We start from the raw sequence: 24,896 nt of genomic DNA, 5'->3' as shown, positions 1-24,896 counted from the left end.
TGGATCAGGGCCACGGGAAATGAAGTTTATCTGGCCCTTCTTTTCCCTTCCCCCATGTATCCTGGAGCAAGCGAGACCCTTACCTGTATGCCAGGGGGTCCGGGAGGTCCTGGAGGGCCTGGCATGCCTGATGGTCCTCGAATTCCTTCACTTCCCTGAAAAACCCCCCCAGAGTCAATAGAGCCTACTTATCCTTGGGGAATGAGAATAGGGAGGGGCTGGCCCAGAAGCAGCGTGTGTGGTCTCTGGCTACTGGAAACTAGGGTTCTCCACTCCTGTTCTAGATAATGGGTAATAACTACTCATGTTTCTACAGTATTTTATAGTTAACAGTGTTATCTTTTCTCAACACAACCCTGTGAGAAGGTATGATAAATATTATTATCCCCGTTTTACAGACAAGGAAACAGGACCAGAGATTTACCCAAGTTCATATAGCTAGTGGTGTGAGACAGCTGGGACTCCAGAGCTGGGACTGATTGCAGATCCAACTGTCCTTCCACTACTCTGCCCTGTCTGTTATATGAGCATTTGCTATGACTTGGACCCTTTCCCCTATCCCTTGCCTTCCCCTGGGACGTCCCTCCCTCACCATGCTAGCTCCTCACGGAGCATGTGCAAACAGCTCCCAAGGCCATCTGTGACCTTGGACAAGTCATCTTCCTTCTCGGAGCCTCAATTCATCATCTGTAAAATTAGGAGCGTGGATTAACGGTAACATTCTTCAAAAGGTCGGGGGAGGAATGAAGAGAACTGTTTTGAACCTGATTCTGACCAATTGTGGGGAACTAACTGGTTGTTGAAGTAGGGATGGGGGCAATCATTTGGGAACTGGTGATAGAAGAAAATAGAGCATACCCTAGGACTCATACCCTAGATTTAGGAAAAGCAGATTGTAATGGTTCAAAGAAAGAATCAGAAGTGTCTGGAAGCCTAAAAAAAGCAACAGAAGTTGACCCAAGAGGCACAGAAAGTTCTCAAGAATGAAATTCTGAAGTACAAGTGGAAATGACATGTATGCAAAGGGTATTCATTAACCAACTCAGCTATTTTAGATAATAGAAAATGGAAACAAGGCCAAGTAACTGATAACAACATCAAATGTTATAGTCTTGTTGAACTGGTATCCAGAATACTGAAGTCTGGAATGAGCTGAAGTTAGTGATGAATCCTAAGGACAACAGAATGAGCTCTCTCTCTATTTTTTTCAACCTATGTTGGGGGAAGGAGAAAACTCCCAGAGAGGACAGCATCATTTCTAGGGATGGATGGGACAATAATAATGGCAGAGAGAGGGAAGAAATACTCAACTCTTACTTTGCTTCTAGTTTCTCTGTTGACAAAATGATCATTGTAATGAGAATAGATAAAACATAGTTTAAAGAGAGTTGAGACCCAAGATAAATGAGAAAATGACAGTTACCTTCAATAAGATGGAGTCATTAGGCCCAGAAAAAGCATTCCCTACAGCACCGAGTTAGCAGATAGAATTGCTTAATCATCGTTAGTAATCTCTGAAAGACGACTGATAATGGGAGATGTGCTATGAGTCTGGAGAAGGGTAAATGCTATTTTGATTTTCAAAAAAGGGGAGAGGGCTAGAGTATGAGAAGTATATGTTAGCTTGACTTGGATTTCTGTCAGAATTCTAGAACTTATTATTAAAGGGATGGTTCATGAGCATCTGGAAAGGACAGTGGTGATCACCACAGGCCAGCATGGCTTCAGGGAGGACAGAAGGACATCGTTGCAGGTGAACCTTGTTCCTTTTTCTGATGGGATTTCTAGATTTGAAGATAAGGGGAATGCTATATACACATTGTACACCAACATTTCAGCAAGGCATTTGACAGTCTTTCACGATAGCCTTGTGTGTTTGTCCTTCGTTGCTGAAGAAGACCATGCCATTAGAGAAATGATGACATGACTTGCACTTGGCTTTGTTTTGAGTGAGGGAGGGCTGTGCAGGTCACCAGCCTCACTTCCCCTCCTGGGCCATCTGGATCCAGTGACCAGATATTCATCAGGATGACTGGAGATGATCCAGGATGAGGCAATTGGGGTTGTGACTTGCCCAAGGTCACGCAGCTAGTGAGTGACAAGTGTCTGAGGTGAGATTTGAATTCAGGTCCTCCTGACTCCTGCACTGCACCACCCGATTGCCTTGTAGATAAGGAAAAGGGGGATGGACTAGATGACAGTTTAGCTAGGTGAGTTGGAACCAGTTGAATGACTGTGACTAGACACAAAGAGTATCAATTAACAAGCCAATGTCAAATCAGGGGGAGGCTTCTAACAGCACTCCAGGGATCTGTCCTTGGTCCTGTGCTATTAAACATAATAAGATGAAAGAGGAGGTGGGAAGCTTATCAACTTTGCCAATGACATAGAGCTAATGTACTGGATAGGAAGAGTCAAGATCTAAAAAAAAAATCTCATCAGGCTAGAATAACACTGTGCTAAATCTAACAAGATAAAATTTGATAAAGGTTAATGAAAGTCTTATACTTGGATTAAAAAACAATTACCTGCAGAAGTGCAGGATAAGAGGAGGTGTGGCTAGATAGCAGTTCATCTAAAAAATATGAGGGGGTGTTTATGAATTGTCAATAGACTCACATGCAGTTGGAACAACGAATGCAATCCCAGGCCTTACCAAGAGGCCTAGTGCCTAGAAATGGAGGTGGCAATTGCTCTGCTAGACTCTGGCATGTTAAGGCCTCACCCTGAACTACCATATTCAGTTCTGTGCTACGATCCAAGAAGAACACCAAGTCACTGATGTGAGTCCAGAGGAGGGCAGCCAAGAAGTAAAGGGGGCTGATGTACATGGCACCCAAGGGTCAGCTCAAGGAATGAGGGATGTGGAGCCTGAAGAGAAGGCCTGTGGGACATGGCTGGTTTCAAGTATTGGAGGAACAGTCAGGCTGGGCAGGGATGAGGCCTCTTCTTAGGCCCAGAGAACAGGAGTGGGCATAGTAGGTACAAGGTCTAGGTTTGGGCTCAAGGTCGGGACCACTTTCCTAACATTCAGAGAGGTCTTTGAGCAGAATTGGCAGTGTTGGCACAGAAGGGCTGTCTCTCCCTGGACTGGAAGTGGTAAATGATAGAGAGGAGGTTCTTTGTCAGGTGTAGGCTGGATTAATTGGCCTCTGAGCTCACTTTCAAATCTGGATGCTCTCCAAGGTCCTTTCCAGCTCTGACAATGTTCTCTATTTTAAGGTGCTTTCCAGCTCTGAAATTCTGTGTTTTACATTCCAAGGTCCCTTAAGTGTGCATCTAGTGCCCTCCCTTTGTGCCTGTACTGGCAGGCATGGCAATGCTCACACTAGCTGAGAGGGGGCAGTAGAACTTTACAAATAACAACGCTTGCTCTCCCAAACCCAAGCCTACCCGGGGGCAGAGAGCAGCTGCTTGGGTTTCTCAGTGGAACTAGCCTGATTACAGTAGGGACCCAGGGATGCAAAAGGAGACACCAGCCCAGCTTATTCCCTGTTACAGACAGGCTCTGCTCTACATGTCTGAACGTGTGTCTCCTCCTCCTAGCCAGGGCAAGGTCTAGAAGGGGGAGAAGGGAGGAGGAGGGACCCCCAGGGCAGAATGTGCTGCTGGAGGAGGAGAAGATGGAAACGCTCTTCTTTGCTAGGAAGGGGGAGCTCATGAGAGAAAGACCAGGCAGCCAGCCGCTTGGCTGCTTCTAAAGCTTTATTTATGCTCTGGGTGGGTCAGGGTTCTGTGCTGACAGACTGGGAGGGACAATTGGGACAGAAGAGAGAAAAGCATCCCTTCCCTGCACTCATCATCAGTTTTAGCCAGTCTCTTGTTTCTTATTCTCTCTCTCTCCTCTCTCTCCCTCTCTCTCTCCCTCTCTTTTTCTCTCCCTCCTTCTCTCTCTCCCTCTCTCGTCTCTCTTCTCAGTCTGTCTCTGTCTGTCTCTCTTCTCTCCCTCCCTTTCTCCCTTCCCCTCTCCCCTCAGTCTTTCTTTGCCTCTCCCTAGATCTGTTTCTTTCCCTCCCTCCTCTCTCTTTCTTTTTCCCCACTCCGAACACCACCCAGCTCTGCCTCTTTCCCAGCTGGCTCAGGGCCCTGACTCAGGAGCTTGCCCTGGTCACCTTCCTTCTTCCCTTAGCTCCGTGGTAGGGATATGGCACCAGCTCCATCACAGAGCCCCCAACTCTGCACTCCTATGACCTCTCCCATGCAGGTCCTTGTTGTTACCAGCAGGACTCCAGCCCTCACTAGCTCCCTAATTGTCTTCCTAGGTCCATTCTCCCCCCATCTAGGTTACCCTTCCTGGAAGAGTCTTCCTTGTGCACAGGTCTGATGAGGCCAATCTTTTCTCAAAACCATTAGGTAATTCCTTCCCCTCTCCCAAGTAAAGGCTCCTTTGCCTGGCATTGAAGGCCCTCTGCAACCCACATCATCCTTCCTTCTAGCTGTATCTTGTGTGCCTTCCCAGACCTTCTACTTTCTGGCTAAACTTGACCCCCTCCTCCACCACCACCACCCCCAGTGGCATGGTGCTTCTAATTTGTTTTGGTCACACTGTTTCTCATGCCTAGAATGCCCTGTTTCCCACCCATCACATAAAACCCAACAGAGATGCTTTTTCATCCAGTAAGTCCTTCCTGACCTCAGAGTTGGTAATGACTTTCTGCCTTGAACCTCATCTAACCCTAAATTCATGTTTTGCTCCTCTTGAAGGCACTGATGAAATTCTGCGTGCCAGAAGTCAGCATGGTATTTTGGCAGGACACTTGGAGTTGGGAAAGGATCATATTCTTATCCTGACTCAGGCACTTATTGTGTGACCCAGAGCAAACCACTTCACCTTTCTAAGCCTTGGTTTGCCTTCTCTCTCAAATGGGGATGGGACTACTCATGATCTGCCCATCTCACAGAAGCACTTTGTAAACCCTGAAGCCCCATATAAATGTGAGTTGGTACTGTGTCATCTCTCCCTCCTTGACTGTAAGTGCTGGGAGGACAGGTCCTATCTAAACTTCCTATCTCCCCTAGAGCCCCACATGGGATTCTGTACACAGGAGGTATCTAATCAGTGTTGAATTGAGCCTTCCACCCCCAAAAAGGCCAGACCAGAGGACAGAAGGTCTAGAGGTTTGCACCCCTGCTATCCCCTGCCTCACGGAGCAAGCTCCGTTGCCCTCTGGGATGTAAAGGAAAAAAGCAGGTCTCTGCCTAGTCCCCTTCCCTTCCTCTCCCCTTTCCTCTCTATTTTTCTCTTTTAGGGCAGAAAGGCAGACCCTGTGAGAAGCCAGCTGAAGGGGGCATAGCAGTCAGCTGAGAGGAGGGACCGAGGCTCAAGCCAAAGGACCTCCAAGGGATTGGCTTCACTTTTCCATCCCACTTACTTCCCTATGTAGGAGGAATTTTCACTTAGAATGTCTGTTCTTCCACTCCTCAACCTGGAAGCCACACAGAGGCAAGGCCCCTAACCCGCCCCCTCCCCATCATTTCTCCTTCTCCACCCACCCCAGAATCTGTTTCTTCCATCCGCCAGGGCCCTTCTTGGCTCCTCCTTCCCTCGTCTTCCCTTGCATACCACGGGGAAGTGTCTTGGTATCTGTTTATGCAACTTGAACTGGCTGATAGAGGAAACAAGCCAGACTCCTGGGGGCACTGAAGAAAGGCTTAGCTCCTCACTCGCCTCCCTCTTCCAGTTCTCCCTGCTCACCTTCTCAGCTGCGGGGCCAGGGGGGCCAGCTGGTCCTGCTTTGCCTGGGAATCCTGGGGGCCCCTATGAGAAAAGAAGGGACTGACTTCAGAGTATGATCTCTCCCTGTGGCTTAGCTGTGGATGGCACAGCTACTGCTCACTTCTTAGACAATCTGCTTCTATCTTCTGGAAGCAGGAACCCTCTGCCCCAGCCACGAAGCACTTGCCTCCAGTCCTCCCTGTATCTTCCTCACCCCCCTCCCTTGCTTCTGCACCTCCTCTTTTCCTGGTCATTCTTTCTATCAGGACAAATGCCCTTCTGCAACATCGAGCATCTCTTCATGATTCTCTTCTGGTAGATCCTTTACTCACCGGTGGACCTGGGAATCCCGGCTGTCCCTGAAATCCCTGCAGGACAAAACAAACAACGGTGAGCTCTGGAAGGGCAGGGACCTTTAGCTATGTGGAAGATGGATTCACTTTGTTCTGTAAGTCCCCAGTGGAAAGAACCAGAGCAATGGAGGGCAGGAACCCCTCAGCTCAGTGGAAATGAAAACTTCCTGATAATTAGAGATGTTCCTAAGTGGAACAGATTGCTTCTGGGGGCAGTGAGTACCCCATAACCAAAGCTCTTCAAGTAGAGACTAATATCCTTTTGTCAGGGATGCTCTGGGTGGGAGGGAGAGGATTAGTGAGATATGGGGCCCCTGTGGTCATGTCCTACATAGTCATCCATTTTGTATTTCTCTAGCATTGTCTTCTGAAAACAGATAATCCTCTGCCCCAGACACTAACTATTTCCTCAGTGTGCTTCCAACATGGGGTAGAGGTGACAAAGGAAGCCAGTGGGACCAAAGGGGACACCCATCCAGAAAAGGGAATCAAGGCTCCCATCACTCATGGGCACCAAACTCAGTGCCATCTCCCTGATCTATCAGAGATAATCAGACTCAGGCCGTCTTTATTTGTGTTACCCCCACCTAGCCCACACAGGCACATCCTTCACATGATAAAACAGAAGGTTCCTGAGGGCAGGGCCTTTGTCTTTTTGGTCTATATCCCAGTACTTAGTACAGTGCCTGGCACAAAGAAGTTTAATAAATGTTGATTGATTTCCCTTCTTCCCCTGCCGGTCTTATAAATACAGATCTGCCCAAGTGCATACACACCCCCATCCCCACCCCACTCCTACATACTCTCTTACTTTCCTTCCCTTACCACTCACCTGGTCTCCCTTCTCACCAGCACCACCTTGGGCTCCTCTTTCTCCTCGGGGACCCTGTTACCCACAGAAAACAAAGAAAATTGGCACCTTGACCTCACCCTCTTCTCTCAGTCCCTCCAGCCCTGAGAGGACTCTGTTGACAAGTCAGCAGTTTCCCATCAGCCCCGTCCTGAGACCGCTCCCACACTCACTGCAGGGCCCATGGGGCCTGGAAGACCCTCGGCTCCTGGCGGACCCTAGAAGCAGAGAGAAAACCCATGAGCAGGTATGGAGAAGTGTTTCTGTGGGATTGAGTTGTGACTGTGCAGAACTTGAAGGACTGGGGGAGGCAGGGAGGACACAGTGACCCTCCCTGACCTGACTGAGGTGACTGATGACCAGGGACCATAACCCTCTCAGGCAGAAAGAGAACTCGTAGGAATTCTACTTGAATGAGAAGGGAAAACATGACCAGAGACCCTGCATGCCTAAAGGGAGCAACTCAAAACCCCTGCAGGGCTGCAGGGCCGGGCCAAGGGGCTGAGAAGCCATTTATAGGTTGTCCAGGTAGGCCCAGAAGAGCAGAGTGGGACAAATCCTAATTGATTGGTGGGAGACTTGGGGAAACAGTGTAGTCTCCCAGATTTAGAGCTTTAAGGAGGCCCGGCAAAAATTATCTCCTGCACTGCGGTAGCATGGTTGAATTCTATGCAAGCCAGTGGAGGAAGAAGATGCACACACAGTCTTGAAAAAGCCCAGAGTGAAGGAGAGACTTCCCTGTGAGGTGGGATTATAGGATCAATCACTGAGCATCAGAGCTGGAATGATCCAAGGCCCTGTTGACAGGCAGGGAACTTGAGGCCCAAAGAGGCTCGACTAGGCTCCTGATCCAAGGTCAGGGCTGGCTCCCCACATCTCTTTTACATAGGGGGACATAGAGGCTGAAAACAGTCAGGACCAGAAGCAGCAGTTCCCAGCCTGGGCCTCTTCATACCAGCCCTTCCTTCTAGCCAACTCTGCTCTTGGGGGCAGTAGAGGGGAAGAGGAAAGGGGGAAGGGGCACCTCCGCATAAGGAGGCTGAAGACCTGAATTTCCACCCTGGCTCTGGGTAGTGACCTGTGGGGCCCGAGCTGTGTGGCTTCATTTCCCTGGGTAGGGAGCTGACAGATCTCTAAGGTCAACCCCCTGAGTTACAGGTGAGGATCAGACACTTGGCAGGCAACTGGACAGACTGTAAGTGACAGAGTCAGGATGCAGACTGAGGGCCTCTGAGCTCCAGGCCAGAAGGCTTTTTCTACCCTCTACTGCTGCTTGTGTCTCAGTTCTAGAACCCCTCCTCCCCCACAGGCTGATCCCTCTGTGACACAGTTGGGGAGGCTGAGAAGGTGGCAGGAAGTGGGTAGGGGGCAGCACCGTTTCCTCTTCTCCAACTGCCAGAATCATCTTCTACTGTATTGGGTGGGGGGAATCAGCAAATGCCCTCCAAGGCTGAAACTTACCGACTCTCCCTTCTCTCCAGCAGGACCCATGTAGCCACGTTCTCCCTTGATGCCCTTGACAAATAGGTGGAAAGCCCAAGATCAGCCCCATAGCACATCCTAGCTGTCATAGGACGGGTGGGAAAAGCAGCTGGTACTGAAGCAGATGGTGCTGAGGAAGGCTGCTGGTGTGGGTGAGGAAGCGGGGGGCCACGCCTGTATGAGCACTGGCTCCCCTCTCACAAAGCTATCCTGAAATGGCAGACACTGCCAGGGGGTGACTTTTGCTTCTTTCTCCTCCCTCACAGTCAATCAATTACCAGGTCACTGTCAACCCCATCTCTGTGACTTCTCCTCTCAGGGATCCCTATTGCCTGGCATTCAAGGCTCTTCACAAGGCATATCCCTCAACATTCCCGGAACTTTCCTGCTATGCTGTTCCTAACACTGGCGATGTCATTTCCCCCCTAATGAACTGCTACTCATCCTCTTAAAACCTAATTCAAATGCCCACCACTCTGCTCTACAAACTATCAGTAATGATCTTTCCCCTTGGGCCTCAAAGAACATTATGAATGCATTCTATCTAACACCCTTATTACTGTTGATTAGCTCCAGGAGGGCAGGGATTGTGTCTTATCTAAACTTTGCAATTCTCCCAGCACAGAAGCATCCCTGCACTGCGTAGGATAAGTATATGTTTGCTGAATGAACAGATATATATACGTATGTATATATTTATATGTATGTTGAATGCTTGCCCAGACTGACAATCCTGTCAGATCACTGTCGTGAGATGATGAGATGGTTCCAGCAATGCCCAGGATCCCTGGAGCTACCTTCAGAAGGGCCCTCTGGGATGTCAAGTGGGGCCCAACAGCTGGACAGAAAGCTCCTCTAAGTCACAGCTGCCCCAGCATCAATTAAACCATGAAATCTAGTCTGCAGATGGACAGCTGCAGGCAGAAGGGCAGGAGAGAAACCAGTTGGAGGCCAGGGTAGGGAGGAAGGAGGGAGGATATGAGGCAATCAGCTGATTCAGGGCAGGGACCTCCAAAGCCTCTCTGATGCCCAGCCTGTCCATGGCACTTGGCCTAGTGAGAGCCTATTCTCATTCACCATCCCCCTGCCAGTCTTGCAGGCACCCCATGACCATGTGAAGCGACTACCCTCTGCAGCTCTTACTCACAGGCAGTCCCGGAGGTCCCATGGCACCTGGGTAGCCTGGTTGTCCTGGTGGGCCCTGCAAAGGAAAGTAGAGATGATGCAGCAACTTCTTCCCAAATCCAGGCTCAGCTCTGAATTCCTGGCTGCCAAAGGCAGTGCCAAAACCTAAGGCTTTTGAAGCCTGTTGGCACTAGAACACCAAAACATTGGCCCGGCTCCCCCACCCCCCACGCCTTGAGCTTGGTATTTCTGCCTCCTTCCTTGTCCTCTTGGACATACCACTCTTCTGTCTCTGCCCATGCCCACCCCGCCAGGCTGCCTGGCAGCAGGACTTAATTAACATGACTCTAGCAAGTTCCAGACTGGCTCTATCCTTGGGAACTAGGCTGGAGACAGCTCTGAGTGGAGGGGGAGGTGGAAAGGAGAATTCTAGGGTGGAAGACAAGGGCATGAGGAAGGTAGAGTCCCTAAAATATGTGGAGGGAAGGTTGGGAGACCAAGGAACCTGCCCTTCCAATCTAGAAGCAATGTGAAAAGCCACCCCTGAAGGAGCCAGGATGGAGGGATGTGGCTGGAAGCCCCAACCCCATGACTGTCTGTTTGCCTCTGCTCCTGCCAAGCCCTACTGGCTCCTGTCAGGAGCCATCTCACAGGCAGTTAGTCAGTCACTCACACCATGCCTGAGTCTATCCTCCATCAGATCCCTTCTTCCCTTGTTGGGCTGATCTGTTCTCACTACCTCCCAATCTCTTCAAGCCCTCCCTGCTCCCACTCCTCCTCTCCACTCACCCTAGCCCATTGACCCCAATGATGACTTCCTTGTGTGTCTTTATGTGCTACAGGACAGTCTGTCCCACTGCCCTTATACACTCACATGGTGTGAAGTGGAAAGGGAGGCTGCCATGGTTTGGTTCCAGTGGGGACTTTGTTTCTTGGAATTGGGGGCCTTGTGCCTAGACCTGTAATGGTGGGGAGCTATACCCTTTGAAGTTGGGGGCCCAGAATCTGAGTTGGAGGGGACCCCAGAGGCCATCTAACTGAAAGAAATCCCCTCTGCATCCCTGACAAATGGGTCATCCAGCCTGTGATGAAGGGGAAAGCAGCAGCCCATTTCACTTCGAAGGAGCTCATTGGGAGGGAGTCTTTCCTGGCATCAAGCTAAAATTTGCCATGTTGCAACTTTCACCAGTTGCTTTAGTTCTGCCCTTTGGGGCCAAGCAAAACAAGTCTGATAATTCTGCCACATGGCAGCCCTTTAACCATCTGAAAGTGGTGATTATGTTCCCCTCCCTCCTTTCCTCTCCAGGCTAAACACACCTGGTTTAAACTGAGGCTCCTAAGGCCTGGCTCCCAGATCACCCTGGCTCCTAAAGTGATGTATCTCCAGCCAGACATTCTCTCCTCCAGATGTGCTCTGATCAAGGCTCCGGACACTACTGGTCTATTAATGCAGCCTGAGGCAGCACAGGCCACTTTTTTTGGCTGCCACTTCAGAAGTGTCTTATACTGACTTTGTGTGCCTGCTTTGCCCCATCTCCCCTCCATGCCAGCCTGCCACTGTTGTGGCCTTCATACCAGACTCCTCCACACTGGACCCCCAGAGACTGTGCCCTGGAGAAGGAGTCAGATAGCCACAGAGAGGGAGGATACACTGTCCTGACAGGCCAAGGAGTGAGCACAAACTCTATAGGCCCTTGCCTTTAGCCAGTAACCAGGCTTTACCCCTTCACGTTCCCTTACTCTCTCCTTCCCCACCTTCTCCTCCCCCTTCTTTGAATCAGCCCTACCATTGGGTCAAGAAAGACTGTGTCAGCCAGCTCCCCTCTAGCTCCATTAGCCTCACTGGGGCTTCACTGAGCACATCACCCACCCCGCCATGGGTCAGCTGTCCATTAGAATGGAAGCTCTCTTTTGTATTTGCCGCCCTAGCTCCTAGTGTGGTGCCTGACACACAGGAAGCAGTTAATAATTCATTTGCTAAGACTTCCAAGTCCTTTCCCCACAAACTGCTACCTTGCCACACTTCCCCAGCCAGCCTGAGCTTATGAAGCTGCTTTTGTGACCCCAAGGACAGAACTTGCCTCTTCCTCCTATTAAATTCTATGTTCTCCGACTTAACCCATCCTTTCAGTCTGCCAGGACCATTTTGGTCCCCACTGATGTCATCCAGTGTGCTAGTTTCCCCTCTCAGCTTGGAGTCATCCCCCAAGTTGATACACATGCCATCTTAGTTCTATTTTACTGAGTCACACTGATGAGCCATCATGGCCAAACGTTTCCTTCTCTATTTTGGCCACCTGTCTGGTGTTCCCAGTACCATGCAGGACACTGAGTCCCTCTTAACTTACCGGCTCCCCCTTGTCTCCTGTCAGTCCTGTGAGACCACGTTCTCCCTGGAGACCCTTAGAAAAGAACAGAAACTACTGGGGAGGGTCTCTCCCTCCCTCCCATCCCCCGCAACATCACCTTCTATCCCCCATTCCTATGCCCATGGCTGATGCTGATGTGTGCCTGGGGCCTAACCCACCCACATCCACATATTGTTTGTGGATCCCCTCTGAGATCTGAGCCTGTCTTCCCATTACCACACCCAGAGGCTGAATCTGGTAAGCTAGGTTCTGTACAGTGTTTTCTGGTCAGGAAGGGGTGACTTAGTTTTTCATCTACCTAATGGAAATTGTTGGGGACTGCAAGGCCAAACATCTGTTGGTTCCTGATATATCTGTCTCCTACAATTATACTCCACAGGCTGTCAACCCTGTCTGTGCTTAATATGGGTGGCTCAGGTCCAGACCCTGGGATAATGGGAGAGGTGGGAGAGTCCGGGGCACAAAGAGCACTGGGCTTAGACTCAGGAGGGTGGGGGCCAGGGCCAAGCTTTGTCATTGATTGACTATGTGACTCTGGGCAAGTCATTTCAACTCAATGGGTCTCTATCTTCACAGCTATAAAGTAGGGAGAATCACACACTTCCTCCCTCACAGGGTTGTTTATGAACTATGAAGTATCATAGAAACAGAAGCTGTCATCAATGGTGGGATCAGACGAACTGAAGCAATTGAAACACATGGAAGATCAGTCCAAAGTCCCCTTTAACTTGTTCAATTCAATCTTAAGGTTGTTGCGCCTATGTAAGCTTGCCCTACTCTTCCTAATGCCCTTGGGGATGGGAGGAAGGAGATAATGAAAAGCTGAAATGTGAGGAGCAGAGATGAGGGGCTGAAGACTTACTCTAGGTTGAAGCATTAGCCTTGATTTGTCTAGAGATATACTCAACAGGTACCTCTTTCCCATTCCCCAACACCTGACCCCTCCCCCAAAAGAGATACACCCAAGAGAGGTCATCATTAGGGGGAATACTTTTCTCCATAAGAGATTGACTTTTACATGTTCTGTCCAAAGGGATGATAGTCTGTTGGGAGCAGTGAACCTCAACAATATATGCCCAGAGAAATGGAATATAATGGCATAGCCCCCTTGATTGTCGTTAGTGCTCTACCTTAAGAGGTTTAAATAATTGGAGAAATAGTAATTGTTCATGGGTAGGCAGGGCCAATAAAATAAAAATGACTCAAGCAAGATACCCTCTCCACAAAGAAGGGACAGTTAGAAGTGTTCTCCTCTAGAAGGCTAGTTCTCATCAAGGGCCTCCCCTTAAGGAAGTGACCATTAGTGGTTATACCCTCTCCCTCCAGATGACCTAGTGACCTGAAGAGCATTCCTTCTCCAGCTAAATGGGTACAAGCAACTCACCTCCCCCACCCAGATCCCAGATAAGTGACTGTTTGCAACACACTCCCAAAGCCTAGTACTTACCAGTCCCATCCCACAATACCCTGGGCACCTCCATTTTCAGGGTGGAGGAAAGGGGACAGGAGTGCTCCTTCAGGAGCAGCACCTGACACTTTTCAAGGGGAAGTAGACAACCAAAGTCTGGGTCTCTTCCCAAGCCCAGATCTGCCAGTGTGGCATGGTCTAGGATCACCGAAGGCAAAGAGTTCCAACACTGCTTCTTTTCCCATTCTGCCCTTTTCCTGTGCCCTCCCCTCTCCCACCTGCATCCCAAGGTGCCCACACAGGACGACGACACAACACGGATGGATGGATGGATGGGTGGACAAATAGATGGACCTTCACCCAAGCAAGCAGAAAGACACAAGGTGGAAGCAAGGGGACTTCTCACCAGGGACGAAGACACAAGGGCAGATGGAACCACAACAAGGGGGAGGCGCCCCACTCTGGGACTCCCCATCCCAGCTCCCTGGGGGATAGGGTGAGGAAAGAGGAAAGAGGTGGCTGCCACCCAGTAATGCAATGGAGCCATGTGGAATCAGACAAGCGTAAGTTAGGTTAGCGTCTGTGACTGACAGGCAGGGAGGAGCTCAAACACACCAGGGCTGATGGAGGCAGAGCAATTAACGACACCTGGCAGGTATGCCAGGTGGGGAGGGCATGTCCTGGCAATTTTCCAGAAATCCAAGTCTGATTTCACGCCAGGATAAGGGGTAAGGAAGAATGTGGGGAGGAGTACCAGGTGCAGAGAAGACAGTGAGGATACCCATTCTATCTCCTCAGGATCACAGAGAAAGTTGGTGTTGCTGGCGGCCGCTGGGCAGCCCAATCATCCAGCACAGCACTGAGTCAATGCCAACTTACAACAAGAAACCTGAGAGCTTTGGCATCTCTGCCAGACTTCTGGAAGCCCCTAAGAACCACCTGGAACAAAGACATCCAGACCAAAGGAAGAAGAAAAAAAGACAAAGTGGGGAGAGAGAGTGGGTAGAGAAATGCTGCTTTCATGGAGTGGGTTGATGGATGGGTCAGAAGGTGAGAATTCTGGGGACTGGATGGGGGAAGGAGGTGAGGTGAGATGAAGAGGGTGGTGAAAAAGAGATAGGGAACCCATGTCAAGAAGAGACTATGGAGCTGGGAACATCCCTGCAAGGCCAGAGAGCCTCCCCATCAGAGGCTAGCACCCACTGTCGTTAGCTACTATGCCTGGAGTGGAACAAGAAACACAGGGTAGGGGGTAAGCTGAGGAGTGGCAGGGGGGAGGCCAACAAGAACCACAGAGACCTGGGGTGGGGAGGGGAATGCGTGCAGCTCTAGGTTCTTACAGGCAATCCGGGGGAACCAACAGCTCCAGGAAAACCTGGGGGGCCCTGAGGGGAGAAACAGGCGTGTCACATGTCACAGAGCACAGTAACCTGAGGAGCGAGAGGGGAGACAAGGCCCAAGCCTGGGAGAGCCACGTTCTGGGACAGCTGGACAACAGACACCCTGAGGATTCTGGGACTAAGCAGGAACTTTAGAGATTACTGTGTTCTTCCCCTCGTCTTCAGCCAAGACAAGGGAGAATCACCATGGCCCACATGTCCTTCCTAAAGTGCCTATGCTGCTCTCCTTGCAGCTTGAGCCTGTTCCCTGTGCCCTGTCCATGGTGGACACCAGGATTAGCTGTCTGCCCCCTTCAGTCTTCTTAAAAGCTGCTTGGCCTCCCACCAGCCTTCTCATCCAAGATAAGGGCCCTCCCTTGGCTTGTCAGGCCTCTTGTCCAGCCTTCTAATCAAGGCCTCGGAGAATGGAAAGGGCCTTGAATTTGGAGGCAGATGACCTGGGTTTGGACACCAGGTCTACTGCTCAGTACAGATGGGACTCTGGGCCAGGGGTTTCACCTCTCTAGTCCTCAATCCTCTGTTGAACTTGATGATCTCCAAGGACCCTGCCAGCTTTAGCCCCTATGATCCAGAGGAGGAAGGAGACACTCTGGATCACTCTGATGCCTGTCATCAAGACAGCCAGTCAAAGAGCCCACACTCTCATTCATTCCTGCAGGGGCGACTCTCATACTGTGTGGGAGTGGGGAGGCACGCTTTTGAAAGTCCCAATGCTAAGAGGGCCCAGCTCCCAGCCCAGCTGGACCCCAAGGAAGCAAAGCTGACACACAAACCCAAGAAGATGAATGTGTCTTCCTGGGGCCATTTTGAGGAAGCCAAAGACAGTGAGTGGTACATGAATTTGGGCTGTCCATTCCCCCATTCTCAGAAGCACTCTTAGTACTCAAGGTTAGGCGCCCCCACGAAGATGACTGGAGAAACTTACAATGGGCCCTGGGAGCCCAGGGGAGCCTCTCATACCAGGTGGACCCTGCAAAAAGAAGGCAAAAATTTTTAGAAGGCAGGGTCAGAAGACTGAGCTCCCACACTATCTGACTCTCCCAGGGAAAGTAAACAGAGATAGTACCGATGTCAACACAAGATTTTGCTAAGCCCAATGGACTCTAATGTCATTAAGGACTTGAAAGGAAGATTGGCCAAGGATAATCTGCCTGCCTATAATTGAAGAGCTGATTCTAAGTGGCTTTGATGGTAATAGAGGAAGGACCTGCCCACCCCCTCTCGTTGGAGCATTGAAGTTGGATGTCACAGCAGATGGGAAGTCTCTAGTCCCTGATCTGTGGTGGGGGAAGAATGCTGGACTTGGAGACAGGAAGCCTGTGTTCGAATCCAGACTCTTGAGAGTTTCTAGTTGTATGACCCTGGGCAAGTTATTTCTATGGGTCTCAGTTTCCTCTTCTAAGAAACCAAGGTGGCTGAGCCTGAATTCTCTTGGAGGCTCCTACCAATATTAACACTGCATGATCACAAGGTCAAGAAAAGCAGCAGCACCAGGTGGACAGAAGAATTAGGGCTCAAGTCCTAGGTTTGAATGCCGGTGCTGTGTGGCAGGGGGCAGGTTACTACCCTCTCTGAGCTTTACCTCCTTTTCCTACAAAATAGGGATGAGAACACTTGCCTCACCTATTCAGAATGTCGTTATGAGGAATGGGCTTTGTAAGCTTCCATATGCTACAGAAATTACAGTGACCATCCTGGACTATATCATTCTCATCATTATCGCTGTGGTTACCTCTTCTCCTCTCTGTCCTGGCAGTCCTGGAGGGCCAGGCTGGCCTGGGCTCCCGGCACATCCTAGGTCCCCCTCTCCGTTTCCCTGGGGAGAGAACAGAGATACAGAGGCTAGAAAGGTCCTATGGTCACCAGTGAGCACCCAGGAAGGATGAGGAGGAGTTGTGTCCAGGGGGCTGCCCAGGGAAGGGGGAAATGAAGGTTTTACTCACTGGAGCCTCCTCGGCTCGGGGGCGATCCCGCTCTAGGAAGCACTGGGGAGGGAAATCTGAGGCATTAGTTTGGGGAGCAGGGGGCAGATGGCTTTCTAACTAGAGCATCAGTCCAATGCACAGTCTCTTACCCGGGCACAGTTGTCGAGGCCTGGAACACCGGGGGTGCCCTGGTCACCTTTCTCTCCTTTCAGCAGGCTTGGGGTTGGAAGGCCAGTCTGAGCCTGTGCACAGTCCCCACAGATGTTCTAGGCCAGGGAAAGGAGAGGAAGGCAATGGGGCCATCAGCAGCTGACACCACAGGGATACCTTCCTCCAAGTCAACGTCCAAGGTATCCTCTGCCTGGCACAGCCTCCAACCCTTGCCCCAAGGACATGCAAGGACAGACAGAAAGTCAGACACACCCACACCCACCATGCCCAGGTTCTGCTATGGCATGGATCCAGGCACGGATCCTCTCAGCCCGAGGGGCTTTGGTGGGGTTGGAGATGTGGGAATGGGGAGGAAAGGAAGGTCTAGCAACCCAGAACCCCAATTCCTTTGCCAGGAAGGGAAGTGGTCAGTAAGACAAGGCCTAGGGCTACGGCCAGATCCCAGGTGCCACCGATTACTTCCTTGCTCCTGTGGAGGTAGACATGCTAAGTCTGAAAGGATCCCTCCACAGCCCAGCACCATAAGGCTGATGGATGCTGGGAGGAAAGCCCTTTGACTACCACCCACAGGGCAATGGCCTAGAAACATCAGAGCTCATTGGGAGCTCTCCTGTGGGGCTGCTCATTCAGCTTCTCCAAGAGTGCTGGCCATACAATGACCATCCCAAGTCGTGCTACTGGTGGTGGTGGTGGGTCACTGTTGGGACATTCCTTCATGCATCTGACCTCAGCCAGCACTGTTGATCCCTAAGCACTATCCTTTGCTGGCACCTGAGGACCATGATCTGCAGCCTCTGTTAAGAACAACCATATCGCTTCTCTTCCCTAGAGAGGCATCCATTCATTTAACCTTGTTCATCTGAACCTGCTCAGAAGGGTCCATTAAGAAGTCAATAAGATGAATGTAAACTTTGCATTTAGTTTAAAAAAAAAACAACACACCTCATTGCATAAATACAGGAAGGGGAGGGGGGTGAGGATAGAGCAATTCATTGGGAGGTAAGTTGACCATAAACTTAATATGAGCCAAAAGAGTGAGGATTAGCTCCAAGGCCTAATGAAGCCTCATAAATCACAGAACGTCTGAGGTGGAAGGACTCCAAGGACACCGGCTGGAGAAGGCTAGAGCCACCACAGAAGGACCCTCACCCCACTGGAAGACATCTCTCCCTTCCAACCTCCTGGCCAAGGGGTCATTCAGCCTCTCCCACCTGGGCCGCCCAGGCCACTCTGGGATCACTCTAATGGTTCCCAACATGAAACCTGGGAGACCTTTGCAATTGCCATTCATCGGAAATTGGGTTGTGTCCTCTGGAGCCAAGCAGGACTAGTCTAGACCTCCTCTTTCAAATGACAGCTCCTGGGTCTTCTATCCCAGTAAAGCATCCCTAGTTCCTTCAGTGGATATGCCCACAGCATGATGTTGAAGCCCCTCCCCCTCCTTCACCTCAGAACCCAGAACAGGGAATTTCAGAATGGGAAGGGACCTTAGCACATGAGCAGGAACTGTCAGAGATGAGAAGCGATTAGAACAGAGAATGCAGAATTCAGGAGCTGGGAGGAGGCTGAGAACTCATCTGATGCCATCCCCTCAGCTTAGACCTTGGGCTGCATTAACAGTTATCCAGTGAATCTTTAGTTTAGAGATGCTTCAAGCTGGAAGAGGCCTCAGGGGCTCATCTAGTACTGTACTTGAAGCATGAAGTCCCTCAGTGTGATTCTGCCCATGATGCCAACACGTATGTGACATCTGGACGGAGCTGTATCTACTCTGCTATCTCTGTGTCTTGCACACAAGCCCTCGTGGTTTTTTTTTTAGGGGGGTTGAGGTCACAAGCTCCCCCAAGGCTCTCTATCTGCATTCTGTCACACCGTTAGGTATCCACTAAAGAGCTGATCTCAGGGAAGGTGGAGAGCACGCTGGGACCAACCTTGCCCTCACAGCCCCATCCCTTCCTTCCACCCCCTCCAAGCTCTTACCTTCAGAATATGTCTTTCAGCCTCTGCAGACAGGGGTCCCTGAAGGGAAGACACAGACACAGGGGCTCAGGGCCAGGCCGGTGGGAGGGAGAGGGTGAGGAGCAGGAGGGAGGGACTGAGAGGAGAAATACTGGAAGCAGAAAGTGGTACTCAGCTCTCAGAGTCTTCTTCCTGAGCGTTTGATCCAGATGGGATTGGGGGGAATTAAAAATCAGACACAGCCCCACATCGAGAGACAAAAAAAAGAAACAAGCAAAGACAGAACAGATCCAACGGCTCAGCTCTGGGGTGGGAAGAGAGATGGATCTGGAGCAAGGAGCATGAGTCTTATACCTACCAAGTCACCCGCTGGCCCAGGAAGTCCCGGCAAGCCATTATGTCCAGGTATTCCCTAGAGCCAAGGATAAAAGGGGGACATTGAGCCCTCGAGTTGAAGTTAGAGGACCTGGGTTTTATCAACTATTAGTTGTGTGACCTTGGACAAGTCAGTTCCCCTCTTTGAGCTTCAGTTTCCCCATCTGTAAAATGGGGATAATTACCTCCTTCGCAGGTCTTTTGTGCTGAATACATTTTGTAAATCTTTAAGTGCAATAGAACTGGGAATTGGATGTAATTTAAATAGTACATGCTTCTTTTCCAGTGCTCTGGTTACCCTCCAGCTCCCTCCCTCTTTCCTTCTTCTTTTTCCCTTCCCTCCTTCCTTTTTCCCTTCCTTCCTTCCCTCCTTCTTTCCCTTCCCTCCTTCCTTACCTTCCTTTCCTCCTTCTTTCCTTCCTCCCTCTTTCCCTCTTCTCTTCTTCTCTCTCCTTCCTTCTCTCCCTTCCCTCCCTGCCCAGCCTCCTCTCTGTCTCTGTTTCCTCTTCCCTTCCCCTCATTATTTTTATTCCTAGGCAGAGCCCAGGGGAATTTTCATTTTCTTTATAACAGCCCAGTCCAACCTTGGGGACCATGGGAAGGGCTGCTCACATGATCTTGGCATGGGCCTAGCTCCTGAAAATCTCCAAATACTTGGCAGGTGGACATGTGGTGGCCAAGACAGACAGAGGCAGAGCTGAGCTTGGAGTTTTTCCAGGCAAGACCACTTCATTCACTCTCTTACTTATTCATTCATCCGTTCATTCATTCAACAAACATTTGTTAAGTTCTGATTATGTGTGGACACCGTGAGGCCCAGAGGAAATATGCCTGTTTTGAAAAGACAGAGTCTTTGCCCTTGAGAAATTCACAATCTAGTAGAAAAAAAATTAATTCCAAACTTAAGTGCTTTCTTGATAGCACAGCCCTGTGAGTGTAAGTATTCTCCTCATTTAACAGGTGAGGGAACTGAGGCACCAAGAACTGAAATGGCTCACTCATGGTTTTTCAGCCCATGAGAGGCAGAAGGGCAGAGATCCTGAACTCCCCAGTTCTGGGGCTACATGTCTTACTGTTGCCTCTCTGATCTCAGAGAAATTTAGATCTGTCAGAGATTCTTGACTTTTTACAAAGGAGGAAACTGAGGTCTGGAGAGGTAAGAAATAGCCAAAGGTCACACTGGAAGGGATGTCAAAACCAGGATCCAGACTCAGGTCTTGGGACCATCCAGTGCCTCCACCCACATTACTGCAGGGACCAGAAGCCCAGCAAGGACCGGAGAAGGATGGACAGGCCGCCTTCTGTGCACTGGAACATTCAGTGACATACAAAGGAAGCATTCAGGCCTCATTTTCCTTGGCTTCTCACAGTGTTTGACATTCTTGATCGTCTGATCCCCCACTTCCTTTCAACAACTCTTCCCTTGGATTCCTGAGGCTGTGCTGGCCTGCTTTTCTCCTTTCTACCTCTCAGACCAGCCCTTGGAGGGCTACCCCTCCTCCAGTCCACATTCCCCAAGCTTCAGTCTTTGACCCTTTCCTCTTATCTCTCTATTCTCTTTCCCTTGGAGATACTGGTCCTTCCAGTCTCTCTGACAATAATAGTAGTTCGCATTTATATAGCTTTCAAGGCTTATAAAGCATTCTATGCACACTATCACATTTGCTTCTCACAAGTCTGTGAGATAACTGCTGTTATTATGCCCAATTAACAGCTGAGAAAGCTGAGGTTCTGGAAGGTTAGGTGACTTGAATGCATACACCTTCAATCCCAAATCTACCATCATTTCTAGTCAATTGTCCCCACAATCATCTTCTCTCTCCTTATTTTCAGTGTCTCCCCATCTGATGGTTCCTTTTCTACTGCCTACAAATACACCCATGTCTCCTCCATCCTTTAAAAAAAAACATTACTAGACCCACCATCCCCTCGAGTTCTCACCCTCTCTCTCCTCCCTTTTTTAGTCAAATGCCTTGAAATGCTGTCTCCCCCTTGCCTCCACTGGCTCCACATTCTTTCCTTTCAGTTTCTTCTCAGCACTGCACTCTGGCATCAGACAAGAACACCAAGCTGAAGCAGCTTTCTCCAAAGTTACCGATGGCCAGACCCAGCAGCCTTTTCTCAGTCCTCCTCCTTCACTTCTCCATCCCATGGACATTGTTGATAAACCTTCTCCTGCTGGGTCCTTTTTCCTTCATGCTGTTACTCTCCCTCATTCTCCTCCTATCTGTCCATGCCTTCTCAGCCTTGTTGGATGGCTCATCCTTTCTATCATGGTCCCTTGTTGTAGGCATACCTCCAGGCTCCAGGCCCTCTCCTCTCTGCACACACTTTCTCTTGGGGACTCCTCATCATCTCCCATTGGTTTTGTGATCACATCTATGCTAGATAACTCTTGATTTTAAATGTCCAGTCCCAGTCTCTGTCCCATTATCCTTTCTCTCCAAACCCACTGATCTCAAATGTCCCTATCCCTGTCAATGGCACCACCATTTTCCCAGCTGCCCAGGGTCAACCTTGATGTCACCCTCAATCTCTCTCTCTCTCTCTACCACACATAACCAATCAGATGCCAGATCCTGTCATGTGTGCTCCCACAACATTTCTGTCCTCACACCTAGACTATTTTGAGAGCCTGCTGGTTGGTCTCCCTATCATAGCTCCCTCCCTATTCCAGTCTATCCTCCATTAAGCTGTCAAAGTGATCATTCCAAAGCACAGGTCTGATCATGTCACCCCCCTCACCAACTCAATAAACTCCAGGGGCTCCCTATTACCTCCAGGATCAAATGAAAAATCCCCTGCTTGATGTCCAAAGCCCTTCATGACCCCCTCTTACCTTTCTTCCCCCCTCTCCCTGTCATACTTGGTAGTCCAGTGACACCAGTCTCCTGGCTGTTCTTCAAACAGAGCACTCCATCTTTAGATTCTGGTTATTTCTCCCCATATCTGCAATAATTTCCCTCCTCATCTCTGCCTCTAGGTTTTCCTGGCTTCTGTCAAGTTCTAGCTAAAATCCTGGGCCATCGCCAGTCATCATGATCTATGTGTGGTCACTGGACCCAGATGGCTCTGCAGGAGAAAGTGAGGCTGGTGACCCTGCACAACCCTCCCTCACTTAAATCCAGATCATAGCATTATCTCCCTGATGTCATGGTCTTCTTTAAGAACGAAGGACAAACCACCACAACAAAATCCCCTTTCATTCTCTGTGGATGATCCTGTTTTCCTTTGTCTGTACGTCTGTACAAGGTTGTTTGTGTGTTGCTTCCCTCATTAGACTGAGCTCCTTGAGAGCAGGGACTGTCTTTTGCCCTTCTTTGCATGCCCAGTACTTAGTACAGTGCCTGGAAAATATAAGGTCCTCAATAAATGTTCACTGACTGACTGTCCAATTCTCTCCACTCAGATGAATGTCCATCTCACCTCTCATCCAGATTATTCCAAGCAGCCTCCTATATGGTCTCTTTGCCTCAAGCCTTTCCCTTCTCCAATCCACTCTCCGTATAGCCCCCAAAGTTTTTTTTCTTAGCAGCTTTCCTATTCAATAAATTCCCCTGGCTCCCTATTTATCTGCAGCAACAAATGATGACTCCTCTGGCATTAATGCCCTTTACGACCTGGCCAGTCCTTCCCTTTTTGGCCTCATCCCACACCATGTTCCCTTTGTGTCCAATACAGTTCAGTCAGATGGGCCATTTTACTTGTCCTCCTCACACATGCGGTGCCACCTTTCTGCTCTCCTCAGTCCAAGGGCCTGGGCTGGTTCTTCCACTGACTATCTGTGTGACCATGGCTAAGTCATTCACCCTCTCTGGTCCTCAGTTTCCTTATCTGTAAAATGGTGACTTTTGTACCTCATGATTACCCTGTAAACTTTGCAGTACTATAGAGATAGGAGCTTTAAGACCACTGCCATACACACTTGTATGGACTCCCTCCTGGCTGATGATTATTCCTGCACTATCTCAAGCATGTCATTGTGTGTCTCATTTCCCCCACTGGATCAAGTGAAGGAAAGGGCCTCAAGCATCAAGGTTTACATACAGTGCAAAGAGCACTAACGGGGCATGGCATCAGGTGACCTCGGGGGGAGAGTCACAGGTTCAGCATTTTTTCAGCATTTTCTAGCTATGTGACCCTGGGAGATATGTCATTCCACTCCTCAGACTCAGTTTCCTCATGTGTAAAATGAGGCTAATGCCAGATCCACCATGTATCTCCCAGGATTACTGGGAGGAGCACTTAGTTAAAGCACTATCTAAGTTTGTTGGATGGACAGAGGGTCCTACCTGTGGCCCCAGCAGGAGCAGAGCTAAAACAGGGTCTAGACTATGGTTTCCAGAGTGGGGTTCTCACCTGTGACAGAGCATGTGCGGCTTGAGGAAGAAATCCGAAGGGGAGAGGAGCAGACCCTGAGTAGTCTGAGTCACTGGATGGTCCTGAGGCCAGGAGCCAGAGGGCCAGGCTGCTGATGGGATTTACAGGGGATGGAAGCGCTAGGGATTATGGCGTCAACTGAGTTCAGAGCCAGATGAATCCTTTGAGATCAAGGCCAACTTCTTTAATTCAGATAAAGGAAACTGAGGCCTCCTGCTTGCCCACTGCAGGAGGAGGAGGAGCTGGACTCCTACTTTCTGCACAGTCTGCCTTGTACAGTGGGACTCAGGACAGGACCCCTGGCACTTTCAGGGTCAGCAAACTGTGTGGTGAAGGAAAAGGAATGTCTGGTTCTCAGCAGACTGTGTAACCTCTCTGAACCTCAGCTTCCTCATCTGTAAAATGGTGTGCAAGTAATATTTGTATGGTCTTCCTCACAGAGAGCCTGAGAGGAAAACACCACTGCCAGCTGGGTTCTAATCCTCACATATCTGATGCTCTGAAAAGTGGTCTGAGCTAGGTGTAGGCTTTCTTATATCTGACCAGCACAATTCGTGGGGCACCTCAGAGGGCACCATTTTCGATCTCTTCTCTTGCCCAGAGGGCATGTCCTTGGAAGTAATAGTCACAGGGAGTTATTTTGTCCCTAGAGATGCCCTAAGCCCTGCAGGTAACAGAGAAACTAGGACCCAGATGAGTTTGGTCAAGGGGCAAGAAGGAGGCAGTGGGGCCCGGAAACCAGGAGCCTCGTGGGCCAGCCTTCCTGTGTAACCCCTACCCCCGTCACCCTTATTTTCTCTCCTTACCTGCCGTCCAGGCATTCCAGGGGGTCCTGGAGGTCCAGGGACTCCTGGGGGACCCTAAAAGAAAGGAGGAAGACTCAGACACTAGGCAAGGTCCCACACTGTCTTGGTAGGGGCTGAACAGGGGGAGGAAGCTAAGGGCATGGCGGGACAAGAGGCAGAGAAGCGGCACACACCTGAGGGCCCGGCTGCCAAGAGCTGCCGATCCAAAGTCCTGGAGCACCCTGGTTGGGGGAGGGGATTGCAAAAGAAGGGGAGAGGTTATAGGAGACATCTACACACCAAGCAGGAGGCTGGGTGAAGGGAGTGCGAAGGGAGGCTGCTGGATTGAGCGCAAAGCCCCACTGACCCCTTGGCACAGCGGGCACAGCAGGGGTGAGGCGGGCAGCCGGGCTGCTCCCCCGGGGCTAGGGGGGCAGCACTTACCGGCATGCCAGAGAAGATGGGTTCTCGGGAACCGGGGGGGCAAGAGCACTCCCCTGGATCTCCCTGAAAAGAGAAGAAAGGTTACAGGAAGTAGGGGAAAAGGAAGAGGGGCGTCCTCTGGAACTTTAGGGAGGCTTCGGACTAGATGACCTCT

The 24,896-nt window shown here is 50.2% G+C and overlaps 1 protein-coding gene and 1 long non-coding RNA gene across 6 annotated transcripts in view; one reads left to right on the top strand and one right to left on the bottom strand.

The window, feature by feature from the left end:
* COL16A1 (collagen type XVI alpha 1 chain) overlaps positions 1 to 24,896 on the bottom strand; it is a 74,107-nt gene that overhangs the window by 14,003 nt on the left and 35,208 nt on the right. For 2 of the 4 annotated variants that reach the window (XM_072609888.1, XM_072609892.1), the window contains 18 exons: positions 24,743 to 24,805; positions 24,493 to 24,540; positions 24,320 to 24,373; positions 19,117 to 19,170; positions 18,780 to 18,818; positions 16,778 to 16,894; positions 16,647 to 16,688; positions 16,436 to 16,519; positions 15,629 to 15,673; positions 14,644 to 14,688; positions 11,875 to 11,928; positions 9,549 to 9,602; positions 8,381 to 8,434; positions 7,093 to 7,137; positions 6,902 to 6,955; positions 6,049 to 6,084; positions 5,696 to 5,758; positions 84 to 155 (listed from right to left, as the gene is read on the bottom strand). In XM_072609888.1, the coding sequence (XP_072465989.1) occupies positions 84 to 155; positions 5,696 to 5,758; positions 6,049 to 6,084; positions 6,902 to 6,955; positions 7,093 to 7,137; positions 8,381 to 8,434; positions 9,549 to 9,602; positions 11,875 to 11,928; positions 14,644 to 14,688; positions 15,629 to 15,673; positions 16,436 to 16,519; positions 16,647 to 16,688; positions 16,778 to 16,894; positions 18,780 to 18,818; positions 19,117 to 19,170; positions 24,320 to 24,373; positions 24,493 to 24,540; positions 24,743 to 24,805 (1,023 nt within the window). The remainder of the gene's footprint in view (positions 1 to 83; positions 156 to 5,695; positions 5,759 to 6,048; positions 6,085 to 6,901; positions 6,956 to 7,092; positions 7,138 to 8,380; positions 8,435 to 9,548; positions 9,603 to 11,874; positions 11,929 to 14,643; positions 14,689 to 15,628; positions 15,674 to 16,435; positions 16,520 to 16,646; positions 16,689 to 16,777; positions 16,895 to 18,779; positions 18,819 to 19,116; positions 19,171 to 24,319; positions 24,374 to 24,492; positions 24,541 to 24,742; positions 24,806 to 24,896) is intronic. The other 2 variants (XM_072609889.1, XM_072609891.1) reach the window with 2 other exon arrangements.
* On the top strand, positions 151 to 16,407 carry LOC140504651 (uncharacterized). 2 transcript variants are annotated; one of them, XR_011967182.1, is made up of 3 exons: positions 151 to 6,106; positions 7,013 to 13,866; positions 14,102 to 16,407. It is a non-coding gene; the product is annotated as an uncharacterized lncRNA (long non-coding RNA). The 2 variants fall into 2 exon arrangements; XR_011967181.1 differs by having other exon boundaries at positions 7,013 to 16,407.

This window comes from Notamacropus eugenii, chromosome 5, assembly GCF_028372415.1.
Source record: "Notamacropus eugenii isolate mMacEug1 chromosome 5, mMacEug1.pri_v2, whole genome shotgun sequence".
Classification (NCBI taxonomy): domain Eukaryota; kingdom Metazoa; phylum Chordata; class Mammalia; order Diprotodontia; family Macropodidae; genus Notamacropus; species Notamacropus eugenii.
Note: the sequence above shows the minus strand (reverse complement) of the source record. Positions and strands in the feature narration are given on the sequence as shown.